General features: G+C 36.8%; 1 protein-coding gene across 24 annotated transcripts in view; it reads left to right on the forward strand.

Moving 5' to 3' along the window:
- The window catches only part of ROBO2 (roundabout guidance receptor 2), a 1,669,704-nt gene that overhangs the window by 1,609,907 nt on the left and 46,760 nt on the right, over positions 1-13,037 (forward strand). For 11 of the 24 annotated variants that reach the window (XM_032878035.1, XM_032878031.1, XM_032878032.1 and 8 more), the window contains 4 exons: positions 3,992-4,034; positions 5,467-5,594; positions 11,269-11,550; positions 11,952-12,077. In XM_032878035.1, coding sequence (XP_032733926.1) covers positions 3,992-4,034; positions 5,467-5,594; positions 11,269-11,550; positions 11,952-12,077 — 579 coding nt within the window. The remainder of the gene's footprint in view (positions 1-3,991; positions 4,035-5,466; positions 5,595-11,268; positions 11,551-11,951; positions 12,078-13,037) is intronic. The other 13 variants (XM_032878037.1, XM_032878055.1, XM_032878043.1 and 10 more) reach the window with 3 other exon arrangements.

Genomic DNA, 13,037 nt, shown 5'->3' on the forward strand with positions numbered 1-13,037 from the left:
ACCCCTAGCAACCACCATTCTACTCTCTGTCTCTATGATTTTGACCACTCCATCTACCTCATATTGGTGGAATCATATAGTACTTGCCTTTTATGACCGACATATCACTTAGCATGATATCCTCAAGTTTAGCGTATGTCAGAATTCTCTTCTTTCATATAGCTGTATTGTATGTATACACAACATTTTTCTTGTCCTTTCATCCATTTATGGTCATTTAGATTGCTTTCAGGTTTTAGCTATTGTGAATAACACTACTTTAATTCTTTGAGACCTAGCTTTTAATGCTTTTGGGTATATACTCAGAAGTGGAATTTCTAGATCATATGATAATTTTATATTTTTAATTTTTGAGGAACCACCATACTGTTAACTATTTTCCACTATGGGTTCACCATTTTATATTCCAACAGCAGTGCACCAGAGTTCCCATTTTTCTACATCCTTGCCAACACTTATTATTCTGTCTTGCATAGTAGCCATCTTAATGGGTGCGAGGTAGCATCCATTGTAATTTTGGTTTTTATTTTCCTAATGATTAGTGATGTGGAGCATCATTTCAACTGCTTGATGGCCATTTGGATGCCATCTGATAAGATTTTGAATGTTGCCTTATAAGTTTAAATTTTACACTTAAAAAAATATTCATTTATTTATTTTAGAGAGAGTGCTAGGTTTGGCTAGCAAACCCTGAGGTACCAAATGAAAAGATTACTTTTTTTTACTCCAGATACCTAAATAAAAGACAGGAGAGAGCGAGGGGACCAGACTCTCTAATGGCAAAAGGTCCCGAGCCAGACTCAGTCTCCCCTTTAATTGCAGGTCTTATCGATACATCAAGTAGGAACAGAAAAACAGAAAGGAATGTTAGGCTTCAATAATCAAGATATATACATATGAGGCAATGCATGATGCAAACAAAGCCAGCAGTGTTTGTGTCGTGTGTATGGGCTAAAGGAATGATGAATATGTGACCATAAGTTAAGAGTGTTTTTCATCTAAGTAAATATTTACACCGTAGATGAGAGCATTGAGCCACAATAAAAATCTGGCTGTTTTCAGCTCAGAAACTTGAAAGAAAACCCAGAGCTGCAGGCACTCCTCCTTTTCTTTTCAATTGGTCTCACCTTGGGAGCCATATTTCACTTAAATCTTATCTATCTAGGCACTCTGAATCCCCACAGAGAGAGAGAGAGAGTACAAGTGGGAAGGACAGAGGGAGAAGGAGAGAAAGAATCTGAAAGCAGACTCCTCACCAAGCCTGGAACATGATTCAGGGCTTGATCTCATGACTCTGAGATCATAACCTGAGCCAAAACCAAGAGTCAGATGCTTAACCAACTGGACCACCCAGACACCTCTAAAATTTACATTTTATGAATAATTTACCATTGGTTAGTATGTAAAAGTTAAGTGCAACTCAGTTTTTGTGCCTCAGCTTCAGTTGCCCTCCTTTTCTCTACATCACTTACTAGCAATAATGGAAAGTTCGAGTGGGGACGAAAGCACATCTAAATTAGGAGAAATACTTAGCTTCTTTCCAACTATCTTCTAAGTAGCACATTTTGAGGTGTAGCCCATCAGTGCCTGCTTATTTGCATATTCACAATGGTATTCACAACATTATCTTAACTCTCTTAGTAGAGTAAAACAATCACTTGATAGTCCATTAAAAAACCACATAACTAGAAAGTCACATCGGATGGAAAGCTAATTAGCTGTACTGTTTTCACATTTTGTGTGCATATTTTTCCCCCTAATCAGGGCTTTATTTAATCGTTCTAGTGCTCAGTTTTTTAAATTAATTGTTTCAGATTAATTCTTCTTTTGTTGTTGTTAAAAGTAGTTATTAATGGGACCCGAAGTGGTATGGACCACTGCTGATTCTTGATTCCTGTCACTTAAGCAAGCTTGTCAGGAAGCAGAGTTGCGATCAGTATTCTTTCATCTTCTCTGAAGAACTGTCCATAGCCAGTCCTGGGCAGATACAAAGGATATGTCAGAATTGTTTTATAATGAATTTGAGATGGCGCCTGAAAAATTGATAAGGAAGTACACTTCAGGTGCCAACCAGATGTTCCTCAAAGCACTGCCTCCTGATAGACCCTGGGAATCATGATCCTATCACCTAATTATGATGTCATGAGAGATGTGTCATTAAATGATCTTAGGGAAGGGAGTGGGGAATTGCATATGTAAATTTACAAAATTTAAAGAGCTATCGTATTTCATAGTAAAAATTTGAGGAATAGATGAATTATGGAGAGATTATTCAAATTAAAAAGTATTTATTATATGTATACTTTAAGTAACAATATATCCTCTATTTAAAATATGAATCAGTTCATAAAACTTTCTTTTTTAATTTTTTTCTGTACTTTTTACTCATTAGGAAATCATGGTAAATATAATCAGTATTTTCCAAAGATAAGACATGTTGGGGAAACCTGGGTGATTCAGTCGTTGGGTGTCTGCCTTCGGCTCAAGTCACGATCTCAGGGTCCTGGAGTCGAGTCCTGCATTAGGCCTTCTGCTCCACCAGGAGCCTGCCTCTCCCTCTGCGCTTCCCCCTGCTTGGGTGCATTTTCTCTCTCTCTCTCTCTCAAATAAATAAATAAAGTATTTAAAAGAAAAAAAAAAAGACATGTTGGATTCACATCTGTACAATTTTTTTTTCTTAATTTTTTGTTTTGTTTAGCTTTTTTTGTGTTTTGGGCCTCATCACAGCAAGTGTACTCCTTAATCCCCATGAACTATTTTACCCTTCCCCTCCCAACCTCCTTCCCCTGCCCTATAACCAGAAGTTTTTTTCCTTCATCCCCAGGAATTGGTTTCTCTGATCTGTATTTATTTTAGTCAGAATTGCAGTTTTGCAGTCCGTGAACTTCTAAACACCCAAAGTTCTAGTTAACTCACTGAGTGGCAAAATTTGATCCATGCTAATGTGGAACTATCGTAGACTTTATCCCACCAATCATGATTTTATTATATTTTATTGTGAACACATTAAATAACTTTGAATAGAGTTGCTGACTTGGATCCTCTCTATAGTATGCACTGTATTACCTTTCTGAGATCTGAAACATTTTGAATTCAAAATATATTGGGCTACAAAGATTTTGGATAAGAAATGATGGATCCACACTGATATTTATGTTCTTTGGCCAATCCTTGAAACCCACTTTTTAAATGTTAATAGCTTTGCGGAATGGAATCTAGTGTCAAGAGAGAGGTCTTCGCCAGGTATAGCTCTACGGAATGATTGTTGATATGACTAATAAGTTCCAGAGTTTTATAAAGGACTTAAGTTTTTGCAATTATTACATATAATTTGAATATATTCAGCATCAAGTATTTGAAAATTTCATTTTGGGGGAAGGTTGGATGATAAAACAAAACACTCAACACATTATTCTCTATTAATTATACTTTATGTCTACTGTAATTGTAGTTGTTCAACTCATAGTGATTTAATGGTATCCCTAAAAGGATCTGTGATGATGAGGACTACGTCATCTATCAGTACCTGTTTCTCTTTTCCACTGGCAGGATGTTATTACCTGTTTGAACTATTCCGTTTCAATTTCTGTTATGTGCATTTTATGTTGTGCTTTCTAATTAGGATACCCACATACTAAGATTAAAAATCACGATTTGATAATCCCCCATTAATGCATGTTGACCTTTCAATGACACTATATCTACCAATTGTAATAGTTTTTGATATCCAAACACAAATTGCCCTTTTGACTTAACCATACATTTGTCTTGAAGTATTTTTAAATGTCTTATTAAAGTTGGAGCAAATGATGGCTTTGCCCTGGGCCAAACCACGGCTTCTTATTCTCTGTATAATTATGTTAATTATATTTTGTTAAAATTCCCAGAGGCCTCAGCTCTAAACTAAGGACCAATATGTAGTTGGTATTAATCGTAATTAATATTGACTACTTGTGTGTGTGTGTGTGTGTGTCTTTCTTTTTTTTAACAGTTACATTTCAAAGAGGCGATGGAGGACTAATGAGCAATGGGAGGTATGCTAAGGAGATTCTTTTTTATTATTATTTTTAATCAGGACTGGGGAAACTATAGTAAGAGGCTATTATTGTAATAAACGATCACTTACAAGTCTGAGAATTCTAGGAGGAATTAAATGGCTTACCACAAGGTTTAATGATCTATCTGTTGTGCACTTTAGAGGAATCAAGTCCAGATGTTTCATATCTCCCAGATGCCCCTGAAGAAATTAGTAGTAAATATCACAAGGAATGTGTTCATTTGTTAGCAGGATGTTTATTGCATTAATTAGACATTAGCAAATGAAGTTGCTGTTGTTTAAGACTCCTTATTGGCTCTCACTAAATTGCTGTGAGTGAACAATTACACATAATCGATCACAAAGTAAATGATTCATGGATGATGAATAGGCTGTAGATTGATAGGACTGGATTCCACAACTTTGGATACTCAATTGAAATTGATAAAAGCTGATAACAAACCCATATATCCTCATCTATTTCCCCTTTGCCAATATGGAGATTGTAATTAGGCTCTGGTAATAACTTCCAATCTCCCATTTAATCAATATTTTAGCAAAAAGAGATTAGGTCTAATGAGAGCTAGTGCATGTAGCAAGTAAGCAGTTGGATCTTCTTATTGTAGTTGCCATAGAAACACATGTTTCTCTTAGGGATTTCACAGAAACGGTCTATCAAAAATAAAGTGCAATGATTATAGATGTTGCTATTTCTTTGTAAATATGCTAATAATCTGGAAAGGAATCAGAGTCCCATCTTTTATATGAAAAATGGGAATTCTTTATTCAATATGATGTGAGGGAAGTTTTTCTCATCGATTATACTCACATGCTGGATCAGATCACAGTGAATCGTTAATTACCTTAAAATCTTTAGTATACCCCTAATATCTCACAACTTAGAGAATTTGGAAATGTGCTATTGATGGAACAATATAAATACTGTTCATTAATTTCCTTCAAGTTCTTTGCCTCTAAATCAAGCACAAGGGCTCATAACAGGGGTTATAGCCTACAGGGGACAGATAAATATGGGGGCTGTAGAAATGGAGGAAGCAATAGCCCAAAGTCCTGGAGATGGCTGATACCGAGCAGTCACCCTGAGCAATTGTTCCCTTGAGGTGTCAATTTATCATCAAACCTTGTTTTGGGATCCTGCTGTGTTACCAATTCCCACCAGTTTCAAGGCAGACAACAAAATTCATTTGGATGTCAGCAGAATCCCAGGCAGGATGCTTCTGCTTCCACTGACAGGCTATATATAGTCTTAATGAACTGCAGAAGTTCCTTAATTCTTGAGAACCTACACTTTTTAATTGGAAGTGAATTAAAATCTTCTTAAATTCTTTCATCTATTTTAGTGCAGGAGACAGGTGTCCAAATCTCTCATTGAGCTCCACCGATTGATTTCCTTTTAATTTCTGTTTCAGCCGTCCTGGTCTTCTAAATGCTGGGGATCCCAGTTACCCATGGCTTGCTGATTCATGGCCAGCCACAAGCTTGCCAGTAAACAACAGCAATAGTGGCCCAAATGAGATTGGGAATTTTGGACGTGGAGGTAAGTTGTGCATTCAAAACTTTGTTATCTGTTTTCTTGGCTTTCCTAAATGTTTTTAAAAATACATACTAGAGAGTATTTTCTTCCACAATTAAAATTACTAAAGCACATGTACTAATAGTGCTCTATATTCACTAAATATTTTATGTAAGACCATTGTGTCTATATTACCTTGCGTAAGACTAAGCTTTAAGGAAGTCATTACTAACCAAGATGGCAAATAGTCATAATACAGTTTGGTTTTAGGACTATTAGGACAAGATTAGTAAAATCAGAAACTATGCTGCTAAGTAGGGCTTATGATTTTGGACTAGTCATTTCTGTTCTCTACATGTCATTCAACATATATTTATTAACTATGTTCTATGTACCTGGCATTATGGCAGAAAATAAAAATAAAATATCAACATAAAGAGAGATGTCCTTAACCTCATAGGATGTATGCTATAGAGATTAGGCGCATAAATAAATGTGACCACATGTTGAAGCAGAACTTAAATGTAGTTCTACCATTGATAATTTGTACCCCAAATAAAGAACGAAGAGGTGCTAGGTAGCTGATATACTAAGGTCTCCAAAATTTGGTACTCGGGTTCTCTCTGTAGAAACAAAATTTGACCTGCTATAAATAATTACAGCCTCCCCACTGCCACTTTTTCATCCATTCAATAGGAAAATGATGGATTTAGAGAAAGGTGGGACTGGAGAAGTCTGTGGTCCCAGTGATTAGGTTTGGCAAAAATAAGTGAGTTTTCCATTGGCAGAAACTTGTGCTAACAGTAAATGGACTAGCGCTACTTTGCCAGTGCCTAATATGAAAAAGCTGCCTGTTGGGAATAAGAAAGTTTTATGAATGGAGTGTCATTTAAGTTGATATCTGAAGGAGAGGTAGAGATTAGTCAGAATTGTGGAAAAAGTTTGTGAAGAAATGTCTGTATCTTAAGGTCTAGAAAGAAGAGAGGCATTGACCTGTTTGAGAAATGAATGAATTTCCTAATGAGTATAAAGTATGAGGCAGCAGAGGTGGTAAAAAAAAAAAAAAAATCCAGAGGGACAGATAATAGAGGGCCTTCTAAAATATACAACGATTTTAAACTTTGTCCAGAAGGTAGTCAGAAGGCACCAAAGGATTTGTAAGAGGAGAACACCAGAATCTAAGTACAGAGTTAAGTCATCCAGACCACTGCCAGGTGGGGAATGGAGTTCGAGTAGAAAATGGGAAGATTAATTACGAGAGCAGTGGTATAATGCACAAAAGTATGGCTGAATCTGCTAGAAGGTTTCTACACCTCTGGGTGATATTAACGATGGAGGAGACCCAGGGCTTGGCTAACCTATTATAAGCCTCAGTGGTGAATTTCACAGGCGTAAGTGTAGAAATAGACTGACTTAGAAGAATAATCATGGACACTGGCATTTTTTTCTTTATGGGTGGAATCCCAATGAGTGTTTGAATATAATTAAAATAGTATTTCAAATAATAAAGCTACTAACTATCGCTTAAGTCTTCATTTTGTCAATACCAACTTGAAGGAAGGGCACTCTCTCCCAATCTCCAAATAAAATACAGAAAATAACATTTCCCCCATCATAGGTGTGTAATGAGGATTAAATGGATGATAACACATTCAGGTTTAACACAAAGCTTGACATACAAGCAGTGGCCAGCAGACATCAGTATAGTAAATGAGAAAAAAAAAAAAAAGTTGTATGACTCCTCAGCTTTTTGCTTGCCCTCTGTAATCACCTCTTTAAGATTCTTATTCTTATTTGTCCAGAAACTGTTTAAGATTCTTATTTGCCCAGACCTCTGAAAGTGGCTGCCTTCCCCCGTGACCAAACTCTGAGCCCTTCAATTACAGGCTGTGACTTTATCGTGGATAGGTTCTATACCTCAGCATCTCCTCACCAGGACAGTGGAACACCCCCTCTACGCTACCCAGAATGATTTTGTCAATAGAAATTCTGTTCTGAAGGCTTTCATCAATCAAGGATTAGATCAGTCTTTTACTGGCTGTATTTGTATTTGATTAGTACACCATTCTCTTTACATCAAGAAATGAATGCCTAAAGTTGGGGAAAATGTTTTGTTTTGGTTTTGTTATTTTTCAGTTTCTAGTGGGCTACACTAACATCTAAAATGTTTCAGTCTAATTTAGCCAAAGGGTACATTTCTAGATTTTTAAAAATTTTTCTTCAATATCCACCACAGTTTTACGATATGAAATAGTTCACAGGGGAACATCAAGGCCAAGACAAGGTTTTTGCAAGGCTTACCATATTTCTTTTTAATGTGATAGGCATTGTAAGCATTTACTATGCACCAGATATAGGTAGGCTTTTTTTGTACATTATATTTCATCTCACTGGCATAATAAATGTAACATAAAAATAGATAATCATATTTATATTTTAAAGGCCAAAAAACTAAGGTTTATTGAAATGAATAACTTGAGATCTAGGTGTAGAAGGCAGATCTAACACATTGTAAAGCCTCGGTTCCTTTATCTACACTGTTCTGCAGTCCTCTAGGTGGGATTCACGTGTATGATTGTGTAACTACGGTCACTTAAAAGAATTATTGTGGATACTAACATTTCCCTTTCAAGAATGGAATACTAATACGTGTTTAAATGTAATGAAAATAGTATTTTGAATAATAAAGTTACTAATTATTATATAAGTCTGCCTTTTATCATTACAAACTATAAAAGATTCATTTAATCATTTGGCAAGTACTTACCCTCTGCAAAACACTAGGTGAGGAATTATGGAAATCCAGACATAAATCCTGTATGTTCCTCTTCTTAAGTGTCTTATGATGTGTTACAGGTGATAGTCATTCATTCAAGTATATCAGGCAAAAGAAATAAATGCACGGATCACTCTGGTGCTGAAAACTGCAAAATGAATCATGAGTAGTTCTTTTTGGAGGGAAGAGTGTCTGTAATTCAGAGGTTTAAACTCAAATATCAACAAGTGCCAGTCGGCCAAAAGCACTAAGGAAAGGTAGATGTGGACAGTGGGAAGTGGGAACTAGAAGGTCCTGCCTAAAGATGGTAGCGGCTATTCAGGTCCAGGCTGTTGGAGGAGGGCTGGTTCCGAGTTCCAAACTATCTGATATTATAGGAGGATTCCCCACATCCAGATATTCCTGTAGAATCTTCTAATATTTCAATGTTTGGATATAATTCAATTTATTTTCCAAAAATGGAGGAGTGATCCAATGATAGCTGGAGGACATAGGCAGCACCCACATCAATATAGAAGCACTTCGACTTGAAGGCTGGCTAATTTCATCCAGCGGGGAGAGACAGATTCTATTTCTAGCGCTGTAACCTCAGTTGTTGCAGGATAACGTTCTGTAGGATTAGGTCCTCAGACAACTTCTTTCCATTTTTAAACATCTAAACATGCAACCATTTCAAAAGCTCACAGATTAAGTGGCTCCCAATCTAAACTAAACATTTTAGAAGGCCTCAAGTTCAAGGTGTTGGGAAGTTGGGACCTGTGCGGGACACACATGTCTATCCAGTTAATATTATCAGTGGAAGATGGTAGATGTGGCAGAAACAAAATTCTGAAAATTTCCCCAGAGTGAAGGATCTGTTTTCATAATTCTGACATATTACTAAATATTAAATGCTTTTGAGAATGGAAATGATATTGACACTTGAGGATGAAGTATACTTTTTCATTATTCAATTTTCTTTTTTTTTTTTTAAGATTTTATTTATTTGACAGATAAAGATGACAAGTAGGCAAAGAGGCAGGCAGAGAGCGAGGAGGAAGCAGGCTCCCTGCTGAGCAGAGAGCCCGATGTGGGGCTCGATCCCAGGACCCTGGGATCATGACCGGAGCTGAAGGCAGAGGTTTTAACCCACTGAGCCACCCAGGCAATTTTAAAGTTTTAAAGTTCCAATTTTCTAAGTAGTTTATAGGTAAAAGCAAAAAGGGCCAAAAATGAGTTACGGGATTCTGAAATCCAAAACCAATTTTACTTGCTTGTACAATTTTGTGAAATACTATATATTTGAATATCTTCAACAATTTCATTGATATGTACTTAAAATATTTACTTCAATAAAGTGTGTATCCCCTTACTTATAAAGCGAGTTAGAATTCCAGACTTTAGAAAGATCTAAATTATGCAGTGTGCAGAATGGATTATAAATGTCTTTCTATTGCTAAAGAAGACATTTGAGCTTTTGTAAAATGCAAAAGCAAAATTAATATTTTTTTATGAATCTTTATTTTGCATACAATTGGGTATCATCAAACCTAAAAGTTTGAGGATATTTTGACTAAGTATCACTTTCTGCATTTTCTTGTCCTGATAAATTGGTTTTAGGAGGAAAATAATTTGGTTTATTACTTATAATATTACAGTACTTTAACTAGTTGAAAATTTCCCATAATGAAGAAATCATTGACCATCTCAAGTCCTATGAAGTATGGCTTTCAGGACATAAATTGTTAAGGAACATATACTATAATTAGATTCACTTTTAACTCTACATGATTAAAAATATGTCATTTAGTTTTGTTTTATTTTTTAAATATTTATTTATTTTAGAGAGCAAGAGCAAGTGTGAGCAGGGGTAGGGAGGGAAGCAGAGGGAGAAGGAAAGACAATCTCAAGCAGAATGCCCATTGAGTGCAGAGTCTGACATGGTTCTTGATCTCACGATCCCAAGATCTTGACCTGAGCTGAAATCACGAGTCAGAGGCTTAACCAACTGAGCCACCCAGGCACCCTGGTATTGTTTTTTTTGTTGTTTTGCTTTTTAAAAATCTAGTACCTTTCTTCTAAAAAAGGAAAAAAAAAATAAGAGATCGGGAGGGAGATGGCAGTTCTGAATTATAATGCATCATGTAAAGATAATTCAGCACGCCAAAAGATAAAAGGACTGATTGATATTCAGTGTTGTGACTAAAGTTTAATTTTACTCTTGCTGTATTATAACTTGAAACTGTAATTCTCCACTTCTAAGAGTTAGTAGCATAAATTAAACTCAAGGATCACTCAGATTGCTTTTTCTATAGTTAAATCCTGCTGTATTGTGAAAATGATTTATTCATGAAAATTATCTTTTGTTACCCAAGAAAAAAAAAGTTCCTACCATCCGCTCCACTCCATACTGGAACTGTGAAATCAAATCAGAGAAACAGCAAGCTGGAACTTCAGAAAAATGTATCTCTTAGTTGGCTTGTGTAGTCTAATTTTGGACAATTTTGCATCTATTCAGCAGCTATATTCTCTGTCTTTGGGGGTAATGCGGAAAAAGATGTTTTCAATCCGTAACTGGTAGATTCGCTTATATTATTTCTTCTGTAAGGAGCTAACAACCTCATTGGTTCGAAAAACGGGATGCACAACTGAAAGCATTTTTCAGTAGTGAAATATCCCAAACCTCTCATTCATGGTAGCAGAAAATGGGGGAAGGGACGTGGTAAGCAGCGAGACGTGAAGGACGAGCGGGAGGCCTGCCTGTCACCGCCACTGATAGCTTGGCGATGGTTGTACATCATCTACCCTTCATTGACTCATAAAGCCCATCTCAGCTGAAATGCAAACGTGCGGCATGACACGTTTATTTTTCATCTTCAGTCCTGATAGTTTGGGGCTTCCTGTGCATCATTAAATTGTTTCATTTCCTTACATTCCCCACAGATGTGCTGCCGCCAGTTCCAGGCCAAGGGGATAAAACAGCAACGATGCTCTCGGACGGAGCCATTTACAGCAGCATTGACTTCACGACCAAAACCACTTACAACAGTTCCAGCCAAATAACACAGGCCACCCCATATGCCACCACACAGATCTTGCATTCCAACAGCATCCATGAATTGGCAGTCGATCTGCCCGATCCACAGTGGAAAAGCTCGATTCAGCAAAAAACAGACCTGATGGGATTCGGATATTCTCTACCTGATCAGAACAAAGGTAACAATGGTGAGTCAGGGTCTAACACCCCGAGGAGTTCTTTTCATATCATTTGTGCATGAGATAGAAATTAGTATTTGTTGTTCAGTTTAGTGACTCATTACCAGGTTCACTACCTAAACTAAAAAAAATATTCTTGGCATGTGTTCGGTACCTTGCACAATCCTTCCCACCGCCACCGCCACCGTCACTGCCACCACACGCCAACACCAATCGGTTTCATCCTTTTAGCTCTTTCTTCAGTAGAGTGGTCAGTAATCCATCTCAACTTCCATTAGGCAGGAGAGGCGGAACATTCCCCCACTGTCCCACAACATCTGCTTCTGAGTCGCTAACTGCATGTTCTGCATGGGCTTGTGCTGTGAACTAATCACATGATGCCACTATGACCTCTGCCCTTTAACCCTTAGCCTTACTTTACATCCCTGACTACCGATTGGCTGAGGGATTGTCTAATAGAATGCCACACAACCAGTCACAGGATTTCAGCACCACCAGCTCTCACAACAGCTCAGAGAGGAGTGGCAGTCTCTCAGGTTGGTCTCATCACAGTAAGGAGAAATATTTGTTTGTCACCAGCATATGACCTGTGTTCCTAACGACCGTGAAGAAATACTGAGTCACAGCTCACTGTCAGGCATTTATCTTTCAGATGACAACAGCAGTTTATCCTAATGAAATCAGACTTTGGGAAGGGGTGGGGGGGATAAAAATCCCTGTCACTCTTTATGTACTAAGTGTGCAAAACCATATTTACTGGAAAATTATACGATTTTCCTATTATTTAGGAAAGAACAGATGAGTTTGATCTGCCTTGAACCCTAGAGCCAAGAGAACTTTATAATAAAAAGATCATAGGGGAAAGTCAACTTCATGACATGGGCAGCAAATGATGAATTCAGCTAAAATGCAAATTATTTGGGACATGTTTCATAACAATCGGATTCCGGTGATTTTTGGACAATGTTTCCAAAATATTATGGAATAGGATTTATTATCTATTGAATGATATTTAGAGTAAGGTGCTGCTACCATGCTAACCAAGAATGTTAATATCAGACATTATTCCTCACACTTAATTTCCAAAAAAATTTCAATCTGTATATGGATAATTCCTTTATGCTGTAGATGTGAATATATATTTGACCTGTATCAGCCAAACCTACAATCTATAATATAGGTATTGTATAGCACATATCAGGACAGACTTTTACCAGACAGAAATATATGCCTGTCATAATGAATAGAACCGATATCCTTCAGGATCCTCACCTCTAAAATAAGGAGGTCGTAGTAGACACATTCTCCCTTTCAACCATAACATGTACATCATGTAACTGATGATTCTTATCTGCACATTTCTAATTGATTCCATGACCTTATTTGCTTATTTTTTTCATATTAGTGATTTGCCATTTGTTCTGATGAATTTTTTTTTATCTACAAGTTCTTAGTAAAGGATTATAGTGTATTATGATATGTCACAGGCTCCTAGG

Source organism: Lontra canadensis, unplaced genomic scaffold (genome assembly GCF_010015895.1).
Source record: "Lontra canadensis isolate GAN:19392208 unplaced genomic scaffold, GSC_riverotter_1.0 scaffold62, whole genome shotgun sequence".
NCBI lineage: Eukaryota > Metazoa > Chordata > Mammalia > Carnivora > Mustelidae > Lontra > Lontra canadensis.